Here is a 26,518-nt window from a genome sequence, read left to right as displayed (position 1 = left end):
GTGTGAGGCGAGTCTTGTGGCCGGTTGCTGGTTTCACCAGTGAGATTTCGATCACCTGTGGGACAAGATTGTGCTGATCAGTACTGTTGACAATACATGTTTATTTCAAATTATTAACATTTCACTGTCCTGTCGCACACACCCCACCCACCTCTCAGACACCCCACCCACCACCACCGCCCTCCCTGTGGACATGGGGGCCTGTTGGGAGTTGTAGTAGTGACCTCTCACACTCCCCACACACCACCAACGCCCTCCCTGTGGACATGGGGGCCTGTTGGGAGTTGTAGTAGTGACCTCTCACACACCCCACCCACCACCACCGCCCTCCCTGTGGACATGGGGGCCTGTTGGGAGTTGTACTAGTGACCTCTCACACACACCACCCACCACCACGCCCTCCCTGTGGACACGGGGGCCTGTTGGGAGTCGTTGACATTTTGGTGAGCATGTGGACCACATGCATGGGTTGGGGCCTGGGAGATGTGTCTTCTGAGTTGTGTGAGGGAGACCATGTCGTTGTGCTCGTGGTGCTCGGTTTGTACTTTTCAGCCTCTTCTCCTTCCTCAATTCCTTCCAGGCTCTCTGGGTGCAGTATGCCCAGCACCTTTTCCTCCCAATCAGTATAGGGTATGGGCTCCAGGGTGTGCCGCCGCCAGTGCGGTGTGCTCGTAGATGGTTTTTGGCACGGATCCCTTTGACCCTGGTTTTCAGGTCATGCCACCACCTCTGTATCTCGTGCTTTGTCCTTGGCACGGTCCCTGACGCATTCACCCTACTTACGATCCTGTCCCACATGTGATTTTTGTGAGCTACGGTGGTCTGCTGGACTAGTGCCCCGAATATGTGGGGTTCAACACGGATGATTTCATCCACCATTGTGTGTGGTGCTCAGGGTGTGGGTTGAGTGAGTTGGGAGGTGCAGGTTTGTGGTGTGTAAGAATATTGTGGTGGGTGTTTGTGTGGTGGGTGTGTTTGGGTTGTGGTTGTATGTGTTCAATTGGTGTGTGCTGTCAGTCGTCTTGGGCCTCTTGCTAGCAGCTATGCTGTGATGCAAAGGATTGTGGTAGTGGGTGGGAGTCATTTTATAGTCTGTGTCGTGGTCGTATTCCAATGGTGGTTGGCAGTCAGGTGCTAGGTGGGTGTGTTGACTAGTTTGAATTAGTAGGTACTTGCGGGGGTGTCATTGTGGCTTGTGATTGGTGTTGGTGTCTCAGGTGAGTGGTAGTCCTGTTTCGTGTGTTTGCTATTAACTTCCGTCACACTTTTTGTCATTGGTTTGACAGTAGGGATGTTGTTCGTGTTGGCCTTCCGCTGAGATGCACCGTTTCTCGTTGCATTGTTTCCGCTGCGGCCGTGGATTGAGGTACGTACCGGGGTACAGGCGGCGTTATCCTAATCGCGGACACGGAGCCTCCGCAGGTATAGCGGTAGATGTGGCTGTTCCCGCGGTCATGTGCGTCCGCGGCGGGTGGTGTTTCATTGGTTCCGTCCGCTTGCGGCGGTCTCAGGTGTACTCCGTTCGCCGCGGACGGTGTTTGCTGAGGTCCGTCCGCTGCGGTCGTACATTCGTTCCATTTGTATCCTAATTGCTACGGAGGTTTATCCGCGGTGCGGTCTGGAGTAACTTGGCCGCTTCCTTGGCGGACGGAACGCGTTTCCGTCCGCGATCCTAATCGGCTCCTAAGAGTGGGAAAAGTGATGCCAGATGTCTGCAGTAGGGGATGTGGTCAAGTGGGGAGTTTTGTACACATATGCAGTAGCAGTAAGGCATTTGTGGGACAGGTAAGGGAATCTCTTGATACAGTAACTGGAGTGCACATAGAAGATGCAGCTAAAACACTCATACTCAACTAATTGGGAGAAGGAGGCCAAACAAAACACACCAAAATCTTTATAGTTTTGGGATTGATGGCAGCAAAATGCAATGTAGTGAGACAGTGGGGTGAGTAATCCACCAGACATACATTCCTGGAAGAATGATATTGAAGTGGTGCATTCTAGACGTCAGACAAGTGTATGAGGAATTGGGTTGTTCGTTGACCGGCGTGTGAACCCTGGTCAAGCAACAGCCACATTCCCTTGCAGGGAGAAACCAAAAAAGTCTAAATTAACCTGTGCTTTATCCTGGGTAGCTTGGTATAAAAAGCATCCAGGCGTAATTTGGAAACAAAATGTAAAGTATTTATACAGCACACAAAATAGTAATAAAGTGAAAACACAACACAAGAAAAATCCCAAAGCAATTTAGAACAATAGAGTAAATTCTAATTAACTATTTGACTCCAAGACCACAAAATCCAATCAGTAGAACCAGAGTTATGAATTTTCTAAAGCTTTCAGTACAAGCTAGCACCTAAAAGGTCAAAGCTCCAACCGCGGACAGCTATTTGCACGAGTCGGGAGTCAAATATGGCGAACAGCGATGGAGTGTGTTTCTAATACAAGGAGTCGATTGGACCTGGTCAGCGTTTACCTTCAGACTTAGAAGAAATTCTGAGAAAAAAGTGTCTGAAAAGGTAAAAATTCAGCAGGGCAAGACTACAGGATGTGTCCTAGAAGGGAGTGAGTTTAAGCCATGGGGACGATTCTCATTCAGACTTTGGGGCTCATTACCATGGCGGTAAAACTGCCACTAACAGTCTGCCGGTGGCGGTTCCAGCACCATCGCAAATCACATTTCAGCTGCCAGATTACAATGGCGAGCAGTGTGCTGGTGGATACACTGGTCCACCACAGGCAATCGTTACGATTGCCTGGTGGACCCACCCTGCATCAAAAAAATGGTGGTGGACCCTAGCAGGCACCGTCCACCCGATTATGATGCTGCATCCCCGCCGGACTTTCCATGGCGGTGAAACCGCCATGGAAAGGTTGGTGGGGATGACCTTTGGGGGACCGTTGAGGACCCCCCTTGTGCTGGGAGAGGTGGGTGTGCACTGGGGGTATCAACATTTCCCTGCACTAGTTGGCAGGCATTGCTTGGTGCCTGCCATGTAGTGCAGGGAAACGCACAACATGCATTTTTTAGCATTGCAGCTAGTGCTGCATCCAGCAGCACCTGCCACAATGTTAAACATGCACGATGTGACCGCCACGTTGGCAGTAGCATCGTAGTCACATGTGCAGGACCATCCCCTTACAGGCGGGCGGTCCCACTTCCCGCAATGATGGTGGACAGATTTAAGTCTGTCCGCCATCGCAATTGGCCCCTTAGTGTTGAAACAGAAGTCGAAAATCTCCAGCAAATGAGACAGAGGGCTGTAGCCAAAGACATGTCCAGGAGGTTGGTTACACCTTTGGCAAAGGACATCTAAAAAGGTTTTGCTGCTGCTGAGGACCATGGGTCCAGGATTGCTGTGACAACTCTTGGGGATGCAGGACTTACTCAGGCTGGGTCCAGGTGAGCTTCAAGTTGGTGGAACTCTTTTATGTCCCTGTAACTAGGAGCAGGGAAAGAGAAAATTAGCCCTTGGAAACACTTCTGGAAATCTTGGTGCAGGTGAAATGCAGGGCTGGCCTCTGATGGTTCAAGACAGGCTCCAGGCAGAAAATCAGTCCTTCCAGGTACAGCAGCAGAACTTAAGAGTGGGTATAAAGGTTCTATTTTTACACCCCATGCCCTTTTTCTACAAGGTGGAAGAAACTCCCGGAAAGATTCTTTGAAGTACATGGAATATCCTGACTTCCCTGCCCTGGTTCAAAGCTGGCTGTGGTGACATAGCAGGCCAGTTAGGCCCTTTGTGTGAAGGCAGAGCACAGGCCACCCCCCATTCTGCCATCAGATGGCCCATTGAGGCATCCCTAATCCCTCTATTGTGTTACTGTCTTTGGGGGGGGATTCATGAATTCTAACTGTCAGCTACACCCCGCCATTTGACACAAGACAGGCTACAGGGTACAGGGAAGAAAAATGTCACAATTCTAAAAGTGGCATTTTCAAAATTGTAAAGAAAAACCCAACTTTACCATTAAATAGGTTTTTCATTAACATTCCAAAGACACCAAACATGAAATAGCTACCTGCTCCCAATTGAAAACTACAGCTTATTAAATGTAAAAAGGAATCCCAAATGGTATCCTATGGGAGGGGTTGCCTCACAGTAGTGAAAAGTGAGTTTTTCACTACCAAGACATGTAAAACTTGAAAGTACATGTTCAACCTTTAATTACACAGCACCCTGCCCTATGGGCTACCTAGGGCCTATCTTAGGGGAGACTTATATGTAACAAAAGGGGAGTTTAAGGCTTGACATGGGGGTTAAATGCCAAGTCTACATGGTAGTTAAAAACTACATTCAGGATGCAATGGCAGGCCTGGGACATGTTTTAGGGTGTTACCTAAGTGGTTGCACACTATGTGCTGCAGGTCCACTGGTAGAATTGAACTTACAGGCCCTGAGTATATGGCATACCACTCTACAAGGGACTTATAAGTAAATAAATATGCTAATTAGGTATTTAACAATCATGTTATGATGATATCGTTATGGGGAAATAAGTACAAGCACTTTAGCACTAGTAAGATGTGGTAAAAAGCAGAGAGTCCTAAGACCAACAAAAACAAATGTCAGCAAAAATTAGAGGTAAGCAGGCATTTTAAAAACAATGAGACAATAATCTATACTACTAATATAAAGGAAGAACTTTGAACCTTTGAGGCGGGTAAACTCGGGAACCACAGCGCCAATCCACACACCCGAAACATCGTTGTAATCGTCAGGGTGTGCAGATGGACATAGGCTATATAAACTTAATAAGTATACGTTATTTAAAAAAAATACAGAAAAAAAGTAGTCCCTTGGAAGAAGCTCTGGCCGCGACGTGCATGCCCGACGTGAGGATCGCAGGGAGGAGCGGTGTCCAGGAGCGTGAGGAGGACCAGCCGAAATGGCGCGGGGAGGAGCGGTGAGGAGCAGCGGAGGGGCGGTGAGGAGTGGCGGACAGGCGGGGAGGAGCGGTGAGCAGCGGATGAGGTAGGGTATTTATTTATTTATTTAGGAGCGGTGAGCAGCGGAAAAATTAAGCAAAAATTAAAATCGTGAGCAAGAGGAAGCAAACGGAGCAATACAAAAGTGAGCCAAACGGTACATTACAGGAGGAAAAAGTTACGTGTGCAGGTTACAAAAGCGTACATCGTTTGCAAGAGGAAGCAAACGGAGCATTACAAAAGTGAGCCAAACGGTGCATTACAGGAGGAAAAAGTTACGTATGCAGGTTACAAAAGTGTAGAAAGTAAACATAGAGGTATAGGAGGAAAAAGTGACGTGTGCAGGTAGCAAGAGGAAGCAAACGGAGCATTAAAAAAGTGAGCCAAACGGTGCATTACAGGAGGAAAAAGTTACGTGTGCAGGTTACAAACGCGTAGAAAGTAAACATAGAGGTATAGGAGGAAAAAGTGACGTGTGCAGGTAGCAAGAGGAAGCAAACGGAGCATTAAAAAAGTGAGTCAAACGGTGCATTACAGGAGGAAAAAGTTACGTGTGCAGGTTACAAAAGCGTAGAAAGTAAACATAGAGGTATAGGAGGAAAAAGTGACGTGGGCAGGTAGCAAGAGGAAGCAAACGGAGCATTAAAAAAGTGAGCCAAACGGTGCATTACAGGAGGAAAAAGTTACGTGTGCAGGTTACAAAAGCGTACAAAGTAAACATAGAGGTATAATACTGCAATATATGGGGGAAGGCTCCGGGGGACCCACGGACAACGTCGGGCGGGCGGGGGCCCCGAAGCCTAATTGCTCCCGGACAACGTCGGGACGGGCTGCTAGTACAGTTTATAATAATGTTCAAAATGAATGTGTATGCCTTAATGAAAATGATGTGTTTAAACGCACAAATTGTAGTAGGTAACCATATTTACTCATATTAGGCCTCAAATGGCCGAAGCAAAATTGCCTGACAAGCAGACTTAACATGGATAAATGTTTTTTTCCTTGACCTTTCCATGAACAGGTTTCAAAGTGAATAATTGTTGTTTAAATTCTTTCATCTAATTGTACAAATGTGTCTTCTTAAACAATGATTGCTGCTAACAAATAAATAGGTTTTGTTATTTAGAATGATATAGAGGTGAAAATCCCACATGGGAAAGTAGTTTTTAAACAATAAAGTGTATTAGAAATAGACAAGAAGTAACTGGTAGATGATAAGAAATAAACCACATTGAAAGCTGCTATGTAGAAGCAATTGTTTTTTCTAACCTTAGACAAGGAGTGATCCTATTCCCTTTAAAGATGATTGGCAGACTGAAGAGAGAAGAAAACCTCAAGCTGCAACAATGGTAACATGTGTAGTCTATAATAGTGCATGTTCCTAGAGCAGACCCAGACTTTTTTTACCCAGGCACCTTTCCTAGACACTCTCTGCAGCTACTTGTGGGGATACCTTTACTACCAGATGCTTATGCCCTTTTTTCCACATATTGCTTTGAGACTCTACTGAGTTTCTTGAACCTCCCTTTAAGGGCAGTCCTGCTCTGAAATATTTCTTGATTTATTGAGCTGACTTGTGATGCTAAAGCTTTATGCTTTTTCTCTCAGTCTCACAAAATGGAACTCTGTATGGGTTCTGACTACCACATTTTTCCTGCTTCGTAGAATAGGGATTTTTTCCTTTATGGAACATGCTTAGTGCATTATATTCTGAGCTTTATTGACCAATATTGATTATTGATTTCTGTTCATATTCGATAATTGAGATTGATAAAGATGATTTACTAAATGAAAATCTTTTTCCAACACAGAACAGAAGGGCCTCCTTCATCTCATTGGTCAAGGGAAACATCAAGCTACACTGTTTAGGTTTGTTGAGTTGTCTTACTAGAGTTCACATCCAATCTTACAATATCAGCAATTTTCTCCTGTCCCTCTGATGACTTGTGTTCTCCCAATGTTTTTAACATGTGATACCACTCTAAGCTCTTTCAATGTTTTTTAGCCTTTAAGATCTTCATGTCCCCACACTTCAGTGCAGTTAATTGTATTATCTAATGTTCGTAAACATTATTTTACTTAACAGTAATTCTTTCAAACAGCTGCATCCCGGTTGTCAGTCCTTTGTGGCAAAACCCTTTTATAGCGTGTTCTGACATTTTGTATGAAGGGTGGAGAATAAGTTATCTCAAGAACTGAATTTATTTATTTATTTATTTTTTACATTTCTAGAGCGCTCTATTACCCGGAGGTGTCCTGGCGCTGACAGATAAAACCTGTGTGTGTAGGAAGGTGTTTTAGTGGGTAAAGAGCCAAGTCTTCAGCGCCTTTCTGAAGGATACAAGATCTGGCAATTGTCTAATGTAGAGGGGAAGCTTATTCCAGGCTACTGCAGCTCCTAAGGAAAAGCTCCTGCCTCCCCATATTGCTTTCTTGATTCTAGGGACTGATACCAATGCCTGCTGACCAGATCTGAGAGATCTTGCCAGCTTATACCAGAAGAATAGTTCCTTCATGCATCTAGGGCCCAGATCGTGCAGTGCTTTAAAAACCACGCAGAGTGCCTTAAAGGTAATACACTTCCGCACTGGCAACCAGTGAAGTTTTGCCATGTCCTGAGCCACCAAAGCGAACTTGGGTGTATCTGTTATCAGGCGTGCGGCAGCATTCTGTAAAGTCTGGAGTTTATTTAGTATGCCGACTTGGGTGTTCAGCATAAGGCTGTTACAGTAGTGTAGCCGAGATAGAACTAGACCGGTGACCACTGTTTTTCTATGCTCTTGCTCCAAGAATGGTAGCACTTTCCTAATTGTTTTGAGGACAAAGTGGGTAGATGAAACCAGGGCATTGATCTGAGGTTTAAAAGATAATAAATCATCCACCAGAATGCCGGGATTTTTCACCTTCGTCACTGGGGTGGGCAGAGTTCCCATTTCTTCAGGCCACCATCTTGGGGACCAAAAGTTATCTTTGGAGCCAAAGAGTAGCACCTCTGTCTCTGAGGAGTTTAATTTAAGACAGTTTTGAGCCATCCAAACACCCACTTCTCGCATGCAGCCTTTGAATCTATCCGCAGTGCTGTCTATGTCCCCCGGCATCAGAGACACCACTATCTGCGTGTCGTCTGCGTAAGCTGTGAGGTTGAAACCGAAGGATAGAGTTATCGGGGCTAGAGTGGAAACATAGACATTAAAAAGGGTCGGGCTCAAGGAGGAGCCCTGGGGCACTCCACAAGGAAGCGTAAAGGGACGTGATTCAAACTCCCCCAGTGCCACCGCCTGAGTTCTGTTGGAAAGGAAGACCTGTAGGATCTTCAACGCCTTACCTTGAACTCCGCAGGCCCTCAACCGGTCCACCAACAACTTGTGATGGACCGTGTTGGAGGCCGCTGTGAGGTCCAACAGGATCAGGGCGGCTCTACCTCCGCCGTCCAACACTCTTCTAATGTCTTCCACTGATTTGATTAAGGCGGATTCCGTGCTGTGTTCTGCACGGAAACCATGTTGGCCATGTTCTCCTATTCTTAAGAAGGTGCTTAGATGCATGTTTAAAAAGCCTTCCATAATTTTAGCTGGAAGGGGCAATCTTGCAATAGGCCAATAATTGTTTAGGTCGGCTATGTCCAAATTGTATTTTTAAGGAGGGGTAAAATGGAGGCTCGTTTCCATTCTGCCGGGATTTCCCCTCTATCCAGCATAAGATTGAGGAAGGGGGTAAGTCCGGCAGCAATGGTACCTGGCGCTAATTTAGCGATGGAAGCCGGGCAGGGATCATGAGGGGAGCCTGATTTTATCTTCCAGAGTCGGCTCATTACCTCTTCCTCACTGATTTGGGAGAAAAATTGCAATTTTTCTAGGCCGTTGTCTGATTCCGCGTTGTTAGTGGGGAGTTCCACCAGAGCTTTTATTTGGCTATCTAAGGGAGAGAAGATTTTTTCAACTTTTTCCCGAAAAAAGGTAGCCAGCTTCTCACAAAGAAGAAGGCTGTGGTCTTGGGGACTGCCAGAGAAGATACCGTCCAAAAAAGCTCCTTCGGGGTATTGCTGGCTTCTTTAACCTTCTTCGTAAAGAAAGCTCGCTTAGCTTGCTGGATCTTTTCTTTGTACGCTCTTTGTTCAGCGTTCAGAATTTTTTTATCTGACTCGCTGAAGGTTGTCCGCCAGATTTTTTCCTTTTTCTTGCACACAATTTTAAGGTCCCTGATCTCTTCCGAGAACCAGGGGTGGAAGGAATAGACGTGTGGGGAGAAAGGTTTTGGGGGGAGCAAGTTGAAAACATGCATCCTCAAGCCATCTGTGGTAGGCCTGGGTTGCTTGTTCCGTATTTCCTGAGATCGACTCCAAGGTACTTTAGTACACATTCCAGCTAATCATGTTTTATGTCATTCCATTTCCTAATCTGTCTTGGGGCGAGTCTGGTTCTAGATGATCTCCCCGGTGGGGCTAAGGCAAAGTTAAAAAAGACTGTTGAGTGGTCTGACCAGGGTATGGGCTGGATTGATAGCATATTAAGGCTCGGGTGATTTGAAAAGATGCCATCCAGGGTATGCCCTGCCTTATGGGTGGGATCGCTAACCAGTTGCTTCAGATCCAGTCCCTGGAGCAGGTCAGTAAGATCGCATGTGTCCGGGTCCGAGCCACATTCAAGGTGAAAGTTAAAATCGCCTAATAATGTGAACGTTTGGGCAGTGGCAGCTGTTTCTATTATTTTACCCAGAGCTAGAAAAAAAGGTGCTTTCGAGCCAGGGGGTCTATAGACTAAGCAACCTCTAAAAGTTTGGTGGTCAGATAGGGTGAAATTAAAGAGAAGAGCCTCGTCTGGACCTACGGGCCCCTGTTGAAAGGACCCTCTAAATGAGCGATGGTAAATAATAGCTAAGCCACCTCCTTTCTTTTTCTCTCTATTTTGGGTGTAACAGACATAATTCGGCAGGGTAGCATTGACTATGTCAGGGCCAGAAGCGGCATCTATCCAGGACTCTGTGATAAACGCTATCTTCACCCTGGCGTCCTGAATCAACTCCGCTATTTCAGTACTATGTTTGACCAAGGATCTAGCATTGAGTAAAAGACACTTCACCAAGGAATGACTTTTCCTGGCTGGCTTTTCCTTGTTGTCCCTGAGGGGTGCAATCGGATCCCAGCTTAGTCTTGGCAAGGTCTGTGAGCTGTTAGGGCATATGCTACGGGCCTTTCCTGTATTGGCCCCAATTTCCAGAGTGGAGCAGCCTGCTAAGTTTGATCTGCACCTCCAGGCTCTAAGAGCTTCGCTGGTGTAGGTAAGAATCGGGGACGAATTCGTGTCCACCGGAGCAGGGGTCCCCGCCCTAGGCACGGGTCCGGCGCGGACAGGTGCAGACGGGCTCGCCTTTGGCGCGCCTACGCCGCGCCCGCTGCGCCCGTCCACTGCGCTCCCTGTATCGGTGTACCATTTTATGCACATGGGGGCGGGAGGGGCAGAGCACTAGTCTGCTCGCCCAGCTCCTCAACCAAGATGGCGGGACCCACTGAGGCTTTGGCTCCAGTTCGAGCCCCCTGAGGGTAATATGTGCAAATACGCTTTTTAAAAACAACAGCAATGAGGAGTTAAAAAACAGGTAGCAACTCACAACAATATATTAAAATTCGCTACTGGTCCCGGCTTCCGCCTCAAGACCGTACCTTCCACACACACACTATTCAGTCAGTGTGGGCGCGAGTAGCGCCCACACTGACTGAATCATGGATGCCTTGACAGCTTTGTCTGCTCCTGTATCACTGGTGACTTACCAGCTCTGCATGCTCCTGTATCACTGATGCCATACCAGTTCTGCCTGCTCCTGTAGCACTAGTGCCTTACCAGTTCTGCCTGCTCCTGTATCACTGGTGCTTTACCAGCTCTGTCTGTTCTTGTATGAGTGGTGACTTACCAGCTCTGCCTGCTCCTCTACCACGGGTGCCTTACCACCTCTGCCTGCCCCTGTATTACTGATTCCTTATCATCTCTGCCTACTCCTGTATCACCAATGCCTCACCAGTTCTACCTCTCCTGTTCCATAGACACCCAGACTGCTCTGTCTGCTCCTGTATCACTGATGCCTTACTAGCTCGGCCTTGTCCTCTATCACCACCAGGCGGGAGCCCCTGGAGGAGCAGTCTTCATAGCTCGCGCTCCAGTTCTTCTGATCTGTTGTTTCTGGGAAGTAATAGCACTTCCGTCCACGCTGCTCCCAGTGCAGAGGACAAGATGGTGTAGGATGAGCTCCGGCTGGAAGAAGAAATTAAATGAATTGTTACTGTGGATTTCAATTATTGATTAAAAAAAAAAGATGAATAGCTTGTCTTAGGTTTTCAAATGTATTATTTGATCAGTGCATAAATCTGTGTCTGTGTGTCTGGCTTGTGGATCACAGTGCCGGCTACTGGCAGGTCTGGTTCGGGCCGTTCATCCTTCTGAAGCCAGCACATGTAGAGCTGTGAAAATGCTATTTACAGTACTTATAACCAGAACACTTTTATGGCTAAGGTTTAAAAACTAGCTCTTGGCTCTGATCTGACTCAGTGCAGTGATGATGATGGGGCCCAAGAGAGCCAACAATGATCACTCTGAAAGACAGAAGTTACATTTCACCCTTCGAAGTGTTTCTGCAAAATATGAACTTTTATGTTCCATTTATTTTGGACTAACATACACAAATGTCTAAAAAAAAGGGCTTAATAAGTGTGAAATATGCATCCTGCCTCGGTCACAGCAGAGACAGAGTCATAGAAAAGTTATTTTAAGAAGCTCAGAAGTTCTAATAGAAACCGAAGAAGGACTAGCAAGATACAAGCTCATGTCAAAGGCTCTCAGGTATGACACCCATTTTCATTCGTCCTGTGTGCGACTCCCGTACACCAAGAATCTAGCTGCAGGTCAGAGGAGGTATTCTGCAAACCTAAGTGATGGCTAAATATGACATCACCACTAACTCTGGCCAGCTTTCACCATTAACATGGTCACTGCTGTAATTCAGAAGAGCCACTGAGACTGAGCACTTTGTAGGTAAAGTGGTAGGGGTGGGAAGGAATCTTTGTGCTGTTTGCAAGTAGTAGGGTGGCATAAATATTGATGCTATGCTATGTTATGTAATGTTATGTTATGTTATGTTATGTTATGTTAAGTTATGTTATGTTATGTTATATTATGCTATGTTATGTTATGTTATGTTATGTTAAGTTATGTTATGTTATGTTATGTTATATTATGCTATGTTATGTTATGTTATGTTATGTTATGTTATATTATGTTATGTTATGTTAAGTTATGTTATGTTATGTTATGTTATATTATGCTATGTTATGTTATGTTATGTTATGTTATGTTAAGTTATGTTATGTTATGTTATATTATGTTATGTTATGTTATGTTATATTATGTTATGTTATGTTAAGTTATGTTATGTTATGTTATGTTATATTATGCTATGTTATGTTATGTTATGTTATGTTATGTTAAGTTATGTTATGTTATGTTATATTATGTTATGTTATGTTATGTTATGTTATATTATGTTATGTTATGTTAAGTTATGTTATGTTATGTTATGTTATATTATGCTATGTTATGTTATGTTATGTTATGTTATGTTAAGTTATGTTATGTTATGTTATGTTATGTTATGTTATGTTATATTATGTTATGTTATGTTAAGTTATGTTATGTTATGTTATGTTATATTATGCTATGTTATGTTATGTTATGTTATGTTATGTTAAGTTATGTTATGTTATGTTATATTATGTTATGTTATGTTATGTTATGTTATTTGGCATTCAGCCACACTATGCAATCTGCCATCGGTAATGAGCCAATTAATCGAAAACATATATTACTGGTACTTTATGTATCATATGTCAAATTATAAATTATAATTAAAATACTCTATAATGGGGTAAAATATATATATTATCGTACCATATAAAGAAAGCGAGGAATATCTCATGGTTCCTGAGATAAGTCACTCAATCTGGTCACCCAAGCAAGATAAATATAGTCAGACAGAGGTGTCTGATTTGGCTGCGTGAAAGGCATCGACATGACACCCTAAACCTATGTACTGGGACACGGGGATAGTCCATTGCAGCCTGTGTCGAGAGAATGCTCCTCTGTATCAGGTTTGTTCTGACAATGGGGTTAATATTTTAAGAAAGATAATTACAAGACCACTTGCAGGAAAATTTGCGAGGGACAAAATGTACAAACTGTATTTCAGAAGGAGTGTTTATGGAACTGTGACTCAAAAGTGCCTAGATGGACTTCAAACTGGGACCAGCATGTATGGATTAAGAGGTTCTCCGCTAGGTCACCAAGGGACGTTCTATTCTCGAAGATCCGAAATGTGTCTCTGGTTTTCTAGAGAGACCCAATACATTTCTCTACATACAATGGTGGTGCCCAAAGCTGTTCAGGTACTTGGAATGATTCTTGTTTCCTGCTAATAGGTTTGTAATTAGGCCAACATTGCTGCAACCATCACTGTTCATCTTACACTGTTTTGATTGTGTACCTGTGTCTAAAAAAGAGGAGTCAACCTTTCATCATTTGTGTATTGCAGACTAAAATTACACATCTTATTACTAAAGATATTTCAACTGCTGCATGACTTTGGAATGCGAAGCTCAGATGTATGGATATTTGCCTAATAGAATTTGTTTTTCTTTTTTGCATTTGAATCTGCAAATGGTTATTGGTGATGGGTGTGTGTGGACGTATGTGTATGTATATACTTCATAAGATGCTATGTTTGAGAATGGTAGCGACCGTGTTACTTACTTTGATAGATGACTCAGCGTACCTTCACTCCTTGAAATATTTACATGAATAGTCTGGTCTTAATTAATACAACACCGTTTTGTTATTTTACCCCTTGAACATGTGGTACATGAGTTATTCACCTGAGTTAAAATTGTTACAAGGTGTTAAGGGGAGGATTTGAACAATGATTACAATATCATTGTTGTTGTTTCAATATATGACATACTGGTATATAACTATGCAATAGTGTTTCCTTTTAGCCACATGCTCTGTATTTATATTAAATTCATATTCGTCATTAGGATATTTATCTGATTAGGCACTAGGCTGATAGATTAATAATGATGGCGCTGGGATATTAGTCGTAACTTGACTGCATTTACCTTATCCCAAAAGACTGACGGCCATATGTATCAAGCCAATTCGCATTCGCAAACGCCGAAATTCGCAGAATTTTGGCGTTTGTGAATGCGAATTTGCTAAATGGCATGTATTAAGGAACATCTGGTGCAAAATAAGGAATCGCAAAATTTGCGATTCCTTATTTTGCAATTGCATTTAAGAAATCGCAAATGTTGCGATTCCTTAAATGCAATGTATGAAGCAAAAACAATTTGCAAATTGTCCTTAAGGAATCGCAAATTACCACCAACTTCAAGTTGGTGGTAAGTTGCGAAATTTCCTTGAAAAATGAAAATGTTTGCATTTTTTAAGTGCCATGTGACGCACAAACATGCCCTTAGGGCATGTTTGTGCGCCACATGTGCACCCATGCTTATTTCAGGGGTGCCACAGGGTGTCCTTTGGACACCCCTGCACCCTTGAAATTATTCTCAAATTACGATTCTCAAAATTGCGAATCGCAAATTGAGAATAACTTCTCATTCATTCCTATGGGCCTCCTGGTCCATAGAAATTAATGGGAAAGTATTCCTTAATTGCAATTAGCAATTTGCTGATCACAATTAAGGAATACAAAGAATTCGCCCAAAAATTGCGAATTTGTACATACATCCCAATTTGCGATTCTGAAATAGCGATTTCTAAAAAATCGCTATTTCAGAATTGCAAATCAGGTTGATGATACATATGGCCCTGAGTGCTCAGTTAGGGCCAGATGTACGGAAAATAACTTTTGCGATTTCCTAATTGTGAATTTTAGCAAATCACAATTAGGAAATTCCAAACAGATATGTACAAATGTGCTTTTAACACATTTGTTGATTCCTAATGGGTCACAAATAGACCTACCTCATTAAAGTTCATGAGGAATGTCTTAGTTTAAGACCCATTGGGAATCGCAAAAATCATAAGAATTGTGGCCTGATGGGGGCAGCAGACCACCATGTCTGTGATTGCTTAACAATTAAGCATTTGTTTAAATGCAGCCTGTTTTCTTTAAGGAAAAATTAGATTCATTTCACGAAGAAAAATGAAAAGTTTTCTTTAAATGTTTAAGGTCCATAGTATAAATAGTCCCTTGGGAATCCCTTCCTATTAGTGAATTGGTTACCACCAAATTGAAGTTGCTGGTGAAATGAAAACTTTTTGCAACTGCATTTAATTTGCAAAACATTCATACATACCACTGCGATTCGATATTAGGAAGGGACGTCCTAAACACAGCCCTTCCTATTACCGAATCGTAAACCCAAATTGCGATTTGGTGACAGGTTACACAATCTAAATTTGGCCTTTGTACATCCTGCAATGCTTTTTTTGTGTAGTCTCAAACACCCCGATTAGGTGAATCCGACCATTTGTGACCTCAAAAAAGTTTCTTTCACCTCGCCCTTAATCCCTAGGGTGTAAACTGGGAAGCCAATTGACCGCAGAGACCCAAGGCCATTGTTGCAGGTCCTCGCCACTATTCGAAGAAATTCTTGGCAAAAGTTCTCCCACAGACATGTTGGGAGCACTTTTGGCTAGAGTCAGGACCCATATGCCACGAGTTAAGCGTACGCCTTATCATCCTAGAAATTGGCTGCTATCGAGAATGGAGAGATGGAGATTGCACTGCAGGAATAGGAACCACAACATGGCTACTCTCAGAGGAAAGTGCAATGTCACTTTTGGGTCTCCAGTATAAAAATGTTAAGATTGAAACATAGCATCTGGCAGTGTTTTTGGGTTGTCCTTGACGTTTCATGGTCAACCAGTTCATATCGGGTCTCCAAGACCTGCACCTTTGTTGTTTTCTTCTATGTCACCTTCTTTATCCTTTCTTCAGCACAGCACTGGAGGAAAGTAACTTGGATTCTGTTGCTACAAATATGTCTTGAGCCTGGCAGATGTGGCAGATGTGAATGTATTTTCCCCTGTCCATCCAGGTATCTAAAAGGTGAGAGGGCTAAGCCCCGGGGAGCAGCAGCGAGTAAGTTGTCACATCCAAAGTGAGAAATACACCCCTGGGGACAATCCATAGATAACTGTGACCTCAAATAAAAACCATTCACCTTTTAAGTGGTTTCCCCCCCAAGACATATGTGGGTCGGCATGGCAAACACAAAAAGATGATGGACGGATTGCTGAAATATTTCAAACACTACTCACCCCCAGTCAAGAGATCTGGGTTAAATCCACCGTTCTTTTGCCACCCCAGTTTGAACCCAGCCATATGCAAATCAGTCTTGATCCTGTTCCTCATGGGAACAGTCCAGCGCGCACTATGATGCAATGTCCTGACTGAATTCTAAAGAATCATCTTGGGGCGGTTTGACGCAGCTCGTTCTTTTGCTGCATTGCATCGTACCAAATATTAGTAAATATTCCCCCTAGTCTGTAATGAATTGCAGTAGATGCAGTCCAAGATTCCAATGCAGCACCTTATTTATATGAAAAGCGTAGGATTCTAGGATTTGAAGCTGAAAGGGTGCAGTGGCAGTCAACACACCAAGGCCCCAATGTTGACAAAATCTCTCCAGCCAGCCAGAGAGACATCTGGATCTGCAGCATGAGTCTGGGAACCAGCCCCAAAGAAAGTAACAGTGCAGTACAACTTACTTTCTCTCTCTCTCTCTGTCTCTCTCTCTCTCTCTCTCTCTCTCTCTCTCTCTCTCTCTCTCGCTCTCTCTCTCTCGCTCTCTCTCTCTCTCTCTCTCTCTCTCTCTCTCTCTAGGACAGAAAGTGGAAGAGTAGGAGAGAAAGTGTGTCTGTTTGTGGGCTCCTAAACAGCCTCTTATCCCAGGGCGATTGACAGTATTGACAGCCAGTTCCAGGGAAACGCCGGCTTCAGTCTCCACTAAGGTCAATGTCCATCTATGTGAGCTTCATCTCTCTGGTATGCCCTGGCTTGCCCTGATGATGTCAGGAGATTAGTTGATAGTAGGAAACAATCAGGGCAGGCTTTTGTGTTCAATTGCCTGTCCTTGGTGTCACCTAGTGTGGAAATGGTCCTCTATCAGACAGCGTCAGAGGGAGTTCTTCAACTTGCTCTGTGATCTAGCCTGCAGGGCAACTGGGTCTGATCTTATAAGGGTTACAAGAGTGCACAGGCTTCTTCTGTCAGTGGAGTGAGCTGACCCCCCGGCTTCCACCTGTTTGTCCATGTATGAATGAATTGGGGATCTGGTGGAGGAGTCACCCTGGGCCCCCACTGGCCTGTCCCGGGACAACGCACAAGCTGGATGTGATAGTCATGATGTGGCCAAGTAGAGCTTGAAGAGGATGCTAAGTGCCCCTTCAGTAGCTAAGTTCATCATCGGAACCCCACACGACCAGTTTCAAGCCATATAATCCTAAACTATGAAGTGGAAAAGAGGCTTTTGTGATATTTATTCTACTTTTAAGATCATGAAGCAACATACAACTTTGTTTAATGAATAGTCTGAATTTACCTGATTTATTGGTGCAGTTACAATCGTCTCTCTGTTTCTGGTTCATCTTCAGGTCCCTGTTCTCCTGGTGCAACTTGAAAACTGAAGCGAGAGGAGTTAGAAGAGAAGGAAACCACTGAACTGGAATGCAAATGTAAAGGAATGAGATAGGAAGTGGTCCATTTTTCAAATGCTCCTTCAACACCTCAAAAAAATGATCATAACCCCTATGATTGGCATGCCTTCAAGTCCCCCTCTGCCTATTCTATGAAGAATGAAGTATTCCTTTGTTTTCTTTCATTTGAAAAACATCCATGACAGCGGGAGTTATTGTCTCTCTAGACTTTCAATCAATCAATCAATCAATCAATCAGGAGGTTTATATAGCGCATTACTTACCTGTGAGGGACTCAAGGCGCTAGGTGGGGGGAGCGGCTCCAGATTAGAGCCAGGTCTTGAGGTCCTTCCTTAACGTGCTTAGGGTCGAGGAGCGTCTGATGTTCACCGGGAGCTTGGCTACGATGTAGGAGAAAGCTCTCCTGCCTGTTCTGTGTCTGCAGATGCGGGGGACCTCTGCCAGGACGAGGTCAGCGGAGCGGAGGCAGAGGCGTAGCTAGAGCTTGCGGCGCCCGGGGCTATCATCCAGATTGCCGCCCCTAGTGGGGGGTGTCCCATGACGCACTGCAGCGGCGCAGAGAAAGAGCGCCGTGCCCTGCCAGCCACCGCGCTGCGCCGGCTCGCACCCATTCCCAGTGTCTTGAGCTGGAACGAGGCTGCCCCCAAAACCGCGATGTAAAATCAAATCCAATCCGGGGTTGCCGAGCAATCCACCACAATCCCTTCAGGTCTCAGCACCTCTCACAGGCGCATCTCTACAAGCTCGTCAGCTCAACCACCTTAACTGCAACTCTAAACCTAGAACACAAACCTCAACCACAAACCTGCGGCAAGACCCAACCAAAACACCTGTGTTCATCCAAACCCCAAAACTAACTTGCAATCTAAGCATAATCACACATCCATCATTAAACCTATTGTCAATCCAGTAATGCTAACAATTCCAGTCCTTGCTCCACCCCTATCCCACTCATCCAACCTTCACCCTCATCCTAGTTGCAACCCAACTCTTTCCAACACCAATACCAACTGTCACCCCAACTCAAACACCAATACTAGCTCCAAGGCAACCCCTATCTCATGCCCTAACTAGAGAATTGCAGATCTTGTTTCAGTGCAAGATCTGTGCATGCTGTGGTGCCCAATGTTAAAAACAAGATCTGCATGCCTTAGTCCAGTGTCTAGATGTCACCAGGCAGGCATGTGCAACCGCCCCACTCACTGGGCCATCGAGCCTGGCTTCCCCAACATTAACATCAATCTCAGCAGCAAGGCTTACTGCAAACATGGAAAGGGCAGACCACAGCTCATCAGTTCGAGAAGGTCTGAGCTCGCTCCCAGTAGAGAAAAACTGCATACCCAGGACGGTGTGCACAACCCTCAAAGCCCCTCACCAACCCACCCAGCATTAGCAACTACACGTCACTTTGCGAAACTGAAACCCCAGAAACAAACAAGCACTGATGCCTTGAGCTCCCAAACTTAACACACAGGCGCTATCTAGAGACTGGCGAATGGAATACTCTGCCACGCACCGGCACACATTCTGTGCTCTGTACACAAAGGCCACAGGCTACAATGCACCTGCAATACATTTGTGAATGAGTATCCCATCGGCCAAACTCGAAAGTAGGCCCTCGCTCCATCCCAACAACAGCACCCAGAACATGGATTTCTCACCTATCCGACAAAACTCCATATTCATGCATTACAACACCCAGTACTAACACCTATGTATGTGACATCCAACTGCAGCTCTCCAAAGCACCTGCACTGCCACACATGCAGTGTCATTCCCAAATCAAATATTGTAGCACGAAGAACAAACTGACAACCCAACGCTCCCTATAAGACAACACGTCTTTGCCAACATGGACCCATATGACCTGGATGCACCTCTCAAAATATGCATCTACAAATTGCAAAATACTTTGACATCATCCCGAACACCTCTTAGCAAATATGCATGTTCACCATTTGAATCACTTCTCATATTCCCTTCAAAAAAATAAACTGTAGAGTACTTCAACGTCATCCGCGTGTGGCACAGAATTTGAAACAAAAACGTAGAAATCACCAGTACTTGCAGGGCTCTACACTCCATGGAATGCTCTCCGAGACCCCACTGCACAACCAGCGGCCATGTCCACGCCTCTGCAGCTGCAGGGCAATGCCCACAATGTTCAGCTAATGGCCTGTGCATGTCGAGTCAAAACATAATTCACTGAGTCTCTGCTGAACTTGCCAAACTCAAGCTAGAAGTTCACCAAAGAGAGAAAGTACATACAGACAAACGCATGCACTGGAGTCCATGCTGGTGCACTCCGCTGGCAAATCCACCATTCCAAACGTATTCGCAGTGCTCCCAACCCTTCGAACGAACTCTGGGTCCATGCAAAGGCTCTATGGTTGCAAGACCTGCCGGCAACCCGAAAAAGCCACGGGTGAATGCAAAACAGCGGCGGCAGACAGCAGCACGCACCCCTGGGCCCCTGTACACAAACTCAAACACAACCATTTTTCAAAAGCAAAATGTTTCCAACCCTAGGTAGTGCGGGGAATGAGATTTTGATATCAATTTATGATCAATCAGCTAACTTATCTCATTCGTCAATTTTGGACCGTTGGTATCTGTCATTGAGTAAAAGACAAACCCCGCATAGGTTAGATAAACCCCATAAACTGACGCCACTCTGAAGAACCACTTACTGATAAAGTTTGAAAGTTTTATATAAAAAGTCAAATTTAAATGCGAATACAATCCTCTCAGGACAAACCTCAAAGTATACAAATACAAAATCAATTCCAGAATCAGCAATTTTTAAAGCATCGATATGAAGTGGTTCCTTTGCGTCATCTACAGAAAGAGAAAAGTATCAAGTTAAATCTGTCCCTACACTATACTAAGTGTCATCCCTACTTCGCAAGTTCCTAACCTAAAAAGGTGTCAGCAGTTTGACTCCCGAATAAGTTCAAACTCTCTTAGCCTCTAAAGGTAACTTAAGTTTAAGAAGCAGTACCCTCTCTGCCTACCCATCCGTTCTTCTAAGGGTCCTCGGCCTACTGCTCTCTTGCGCTCTGATCTCTCTCAGCGCATCTGCTCAAGTCATCTACTCTGAGCTCTCTATGATGGCTTCTGCTCGGAGCTGTTCGCCTTGGCTAATCGCTATCTTCTCCCCGGGGTGCTGTCCCTAAAATACACAATCAGTGTGGGTGGAACGCCCCTTCGACGCCCACCACGGACTTTCCCCGATGATGTCAGCTTCTGGCTTCTTCCATTGCTTCATCTCTTTGCGTCGTCCGTTAAGTTGACCCTTCTCCTTAGATGTCATCTTCGTCTTCTCGTTGGCGACTTCTACTGACACTTTCAGATCAAAAGTCATATGAACTTAAACAAGACTTTAACTTACAACTGCGATTCTTGACCCTTCTAGGTCCTGCGAATGGTCATTCAAAACAAGTCTCAAATTCCAAGCGTCTCTCCTCACGTTTAGGCAATAAGCCCCGTCCGGCATTGTCACCTTAAATCTAACAAGTGCTAGACTCCTTGGCTCTCACGTCCACATCAAGCTATTCACGACTCCTGTGAGTCCACTAAATTACACGCATTGGACTGCGCTCCTACGAACCCTTGGTCAGTCAGGTTAAAATCACAAATGACCTAAACCCTTCTAACATTTCCTACAAAAAGCCTTCTACACAGTATAACCTTTAACATATATATATATTCGTACTTAGCAAAAGTCCGTTTACATATATGTGAATACATTGTACATAGAATATAGACTACGTAAAGTATAACTTTATTTCTCATTTACTATTTCGTGTTATACATGTTCTACACATTTCTTCACGTTTCATTTCTCGCCGCTTCTCCGGTTTAAGGTTACACACGTACATGAATTCTACTTTGCACGTTATACATTTCGTAAGCATTTCTACACATCTCTAAATTAGCCCACTACGTATACGGGCCTTCTAAATCTAATACATATTCTAAAGTGAATACAGTTACATTTCCTATATTATTTTGGATTTTATCGGTTATCTATATGCTATAAGTGTCAACTTCACATTACGATATACATTTCATTCCTACGTTATACGATGTGCTTGTAAATATGGCCTATACATAATTTTTATTCAAATTTGCGCTCTCTCAGTCCCCCCTTTGATGACTTCTAGGAGTCATCACTAAATGCAATTTGAATAACATCTCTAAACAGGACTAGTTACAATATTCCCTCTTTTCATCGTTTCGAGTGCTCTTAAGCTTTTGTACTGTTGATCTTGTAAAGCAGCTAATCTCTTTTCTTGCTCTCTCATTGTTCGTTGTAACCGGTTCGACCTATACCATTTATACAATTTTACTAAACCTAACAATGTGATTATACAAATTAATACTATCAATACAGGTTTTAATATGTACCATACTATGCTTTTACCAAGGTTGGCAAACCAACTTCCAACCTTTCCTACTCCATGACCGACTTTTTCCCAAACGTTTATTTTTGATAAATCTTCGATTTCTTGATGAATCTGTGTAATGTTCTGTATGACTTTCTCAAGTGGTTTTGAATTGTCAGGAATATAAGTACAACATTCCTGGACCTTCAAAGCCTTACAAACTCCGCCTTCTTTTGCTAGCAGTACATCTAAAGCAAGTCGGTTCTGAAGAACCATTGCTCTAATCGACTGCATCTCGCCTTCTACCAACATTAATGACCTTGCAGTACTTGCAGACAATCTATCTACAACTGTAGCCAGTCTCCTGATCTTAACATCGTTAAGTATTAAACCTAACATAGGAAACATTGCTCCAAATACATCTCCTACTACTTCTGCATCTCCTTCTTCCCTTTTCGCTCTCCTCGAAGCCTTTCCTTCTATGATCGCTACATCCTTTGCATGATATATTTTGGGGAAGACAATTGCCAAGTAACACGAACCATACCAATTGTCTGGTAGTTTTACATAGGCATTTCTTCCGCATACAAAATACACATTAGGAATAGCTTGCATCCCTTTCATGAAATCTTTCGTATAGTACTCCAATCTAAAAGCATGTTCGCAATTCACTTCACCTACAAATACACTCTCATAATACGTCTTGCTTCGAGTTAAACATAACTTCCCTTTCTGCTCTCTATCCAAAGCTATTGGACCATTGCTACCTTTCTTTTTATGTGCTTTCTCTTCTTCGGTCCAATCCGTTTTCCATTGTCCTGACATTTTTAGAATCTTCTGCCTTCTGTATCTGTCGTCTACTTGTCCTATGAACTTTTTCTCAACCTCTGACACTTTGCAAGTTAGGTTATTTCTGCGTGCGTATGATGTATCTAACGTATCCCAAGGAAGAAAGAATTTGGCTAGTCTATCCTCCTTTTTGTAATAGTCCCACTTATTCATTTGCTTATAATTCGGAACTTCAGGCAGTACCGAATCATAATTTGAAAAGTAGTACTCAAACCCTTCCTTACCATAAAATATACTAAGCAGTAAACTACATGTTATCCCATAAGTCAGTGGGAGATGATGATATCTAATGCCTTCGTCTACAGAAGCCGGCAATTGCATACAAACATAGCAATCTTTGGCCTCCATGGCATCGATATACTCGTACAATAGTTTAGCATATGCGTTTGACCTAAAGTTTCCCTGTGACTCGTCTACGTGCAATCTACGAGCTTCTTCTGCCAATAACGCCTTTTCACGTATAACATTGCTCTCTTCGTTCTTCCCCACAAGAGCAGGTCTCAAAGTCGTTACAGGCTGTACATTTGCTGTTTCTTTATCACTTTCATGTCCTATTATGTATGATATTGTCACTACTGTAATTATGAGAAAAATTACTACTGCTATTAGTGTACCTATTATACATCTAGCTTTTCGGTTTGGGTTGCCGTTCTCCATGTTATCAAAACAGCGTAGCTCCTTCTTTTGCGAAAAGTTTTCCTTTTGCAGTCTTTGTTTGCTTTATTTGCTTTCTCAGTCTTAAAAGTGCTCTTTATCACAAAATCTCTTTTTCGCAACAATGTCTTTTTCTCTTTTAGCAACAGACAACCCTAACCCTTCTCCGTCCTCTAAATGTAATCCCTAATTTTATTCTTCTTTCCACTCGGCGCTAGGTTATCTTCTTCTTTATAGTTTATATACAAAAGTCTTTTATGCATCAACAATTATTCTCGCACCTGCAGCTTTCACAACAATTTCTAATAATTCAAACCGAATGACTTTTTCTTCTTCTTCTGGAATTTGCTGACCAAAAGTTGGAAATTGTAATCTATTTAGCACTAGATCTTGAATCTGACTCAAATATGGGGGTATTGGAAGTGTGAAAGTCAGTAATCCCTCAGTCTCGAGTCCAGGCGTCAACATCCATAGCTCCACTACCACAAATGGATCGTGATCGATTACTTTCACTTTCTTCACTCTCCCAGATTTCTGTCCCCAAGACATCTGCTAAATAAGTCCACTCTGGGGTGGCGTACCTTCTGCAGGGCACACGTACCCTCCTCGATCTTCTTGGACTTTCAGTTCCTGAGTCTGTAGTTTCCTCCTCCTGATCCAATTCTTCAGCGATCGGGACAAGAGCTCTTTCTTGATCTGCTTTCAAGCTTGGCCTTCTCCTTCTCTCCGGCCAACTAGCTTCATCACTCCTTGTCCTCCCGCTCCTTGTTCTTGGACTTGTCTCTTGGTCACTCTCTGCTTGTTCAGTATCTGATTCTATCTCCCAATTACTCTCTTCTCCTGAGGCGATTTCGGTCCCACTGGTGTCCTGACCTTCGTCGACCTGTTCCGTCTCAGTCTCAGCCTCTTCGATCACCTCCACAGCTTGGCTTTCCCCCTCTATATCTTCTCCGCTTTCCGCTGGATTCTCATCCGAGAGAGGAGCTGTTTCTTCTAGAGGTGTTGGCACTCTTCGGGTGTGTGAGGCGTGTATCCAGTTTGGCAGGCCTCCACACTTAACTGCAGTATTCGTCACAAGTATGACTTGAAACGGTCCTCTCCAGCGCACGTCTAAGCAGTTCTTCCTGACGTGTTTTTTCACCAGGACCCAGTCCCCCGGACTCAGGTCATGGCACAAATCTTGTGCTGATGGAACCTCTGCAGCCTGGACCTGGAGGGACACAGAATTAACGGCATCAGACAGTCCCTTACAGTAGTCCAAGATCAAATCGTCTGTGATGTTCACTAGAGCTGCAGTCGGAACCGATGGCAATCTCATGGCTCTCCCCATTAGCACTTCATGTGGAGAGAGGCCTGTTTTTCTATCTGGTGTGCTACGTATGCTCATAAGAACCACTGGAAGTGCGTCTGGCCAACTCAGGGATGTTGCTGAACAAACTTTGGCAAGTCTGGACTTTATCGTGCTGTTGATTTGCTCTACAATCCCTGAAGCTTCTGGTCGATAGCTGCAATGAAGTTTCTGATCGATACCCAAAGCTGAACATAGCATCTTCACTATTTCGCTGTTAAAATGAGTTCCTCTGTCCGATTCCAAAGAGGATGGCACCCCAAACCTCGGTATCAATTCTCTAAGTAACAATTTTGCTACTGTAAGTGTATCGCACCTACGTGTAGGGTAAGCCTCAACCCATCTAGAAAATATGCAAACAATCACTAAAACGTATCTGAGTCTATTGCATTTAGGCATTTCTATAAAATCAAGCTGCATTCTATTGAAAGGCCCCCCAGACCTCCCAATGTGACTCAACGTGACTAGTGTTCTCTTTCCTACGTTTAGCTGCTGACAGATCGCACATCGCTGACACACTGCTTCTGCCGCTACTCTAAACTTTGGATTAAACCACGTTTGTCTGAATACTCTCACCATAGCATCTCTACCTATGTGCGCTGATCCATGCAATTTCCTTGCCATTGGACTAACAAGTTCATTTGGTAAAACTGCCCTCCCATCGGCAGAGATCCAAAAATTCATCTCACTTCTAACACAACCCGCTGTTTCCCAACTCTTTTTCTCATCATCTGGTGCATTTTCCTGAACACTTCTTAATTCGTCCCACGTATCTACAGTATCCAACAACATTGTCAATTCAGTTCTTTCCTGGATTCCCCCCACTTTTACATCGGTGTGAGAATATCCCTGCTCTGCGCAGTAACGCGCTACTTCATCCGCATAGCGGTTACCTAGTGATACAAAATCAACATTTTTTGTATGCGCTGCGCATTTGACCACTGCAATAGCTGTTGGGCCTTGTAATGCCTCTAACAAAAGTCTCACGAATTCTCCATTCCTAATGGGAGAACCCGAGGAGGTCATGTAACCTCTTTGAGACCATAACTGCCCGTAATCATGAACTACCCCGAAACCATACTGGCTATCGGTGTATATGGTGACTCGAAGTTTGTCGCCTGCTAGACAAGCACGCGTCAAAGCAACAATTTCAGCTACCTGAGCGGAGTGTACTCCTTCCAGGCAAGCGGCTTCTATTACTCTCGTAATTGTGCAAACTGCATAAGCTGCTCTCAGGTGACCGATATTGTCTCTTACACATGAACCATCAACAAAGAAAATTTCATCGGGGTCAGTCAATGGCTCATCTACGATATCAAGTCTCGGTTTGGTGCATAGTTCAGTCACATCAAGGCAGTCATGATCTGTACAAATTTCGTCATCGATCTCGTTTGGAAGTGGCATCAAAGTTGCAGGATTCAAGACGGAGCATCTTTTTAGGGTCACATTCTCGGCAGCCAGTATGACTTGCTCGTAGCGTGTGAGCCTGCTATTTGTCAGATGCTGAGTCTTAGTCCTGGTCATTAACAATTCTACAGAATGCGGTACGTACACCACTAACTGATGACCCATTACCACACTTTCAGAACGTTCAATGCTGACACCCGTTGCAGCTACGGATTTG

General features: G+C 44.1%; 1 protein-coding gene across 1 annotated transcript in view; it reads right to left on the bottom strand.

Annotated features, from left to right (window-relative positions):
• The window catches only part of LOC147700898 (killer cell lectin-like receptor subfamily B member 1B allele A), a 157,347-nt gene that overhangs the window by 72,321 nt on the left and 58,508 nt on the right, over window positions 1–26,518 (bottom strand). Inside the window, exons 3-4 of the mRNA XM_086929266.1 lie at window positions 17,541–17,621; window positions 11,012–11,175 (exon numbers count right to left, since the gene is read on the bottom strand). Coding sequence (XP_086785392.1) covers window positions 11,012–11,175; window positions 17,541–17,621 — 245 coding nt within the window. The remainder of the gene's footprint in view (window positions 1–11,011; window positions 11,176–17,540; window positions 17,622–26,518) is intronic.

The sequence above is a fragment of the Lissotriton vulgaris genome, chromosome 7 (assembly GCF_964263255.1).
Source record: "Lissotriton vulgaris chromosome 7, aLisVul1.2, whole genome shotgun sequence".
NCBI lineage: Eukaryota > Metazoa > Chordata > Amphibia > Caudata > Salamandridae > Lissotriton > Lissotriton vulgaris.
Note: the sequence above shows the minus strand (reverse complement) of the source record. Positions and strands in the feature narration are given on the sequence as shown.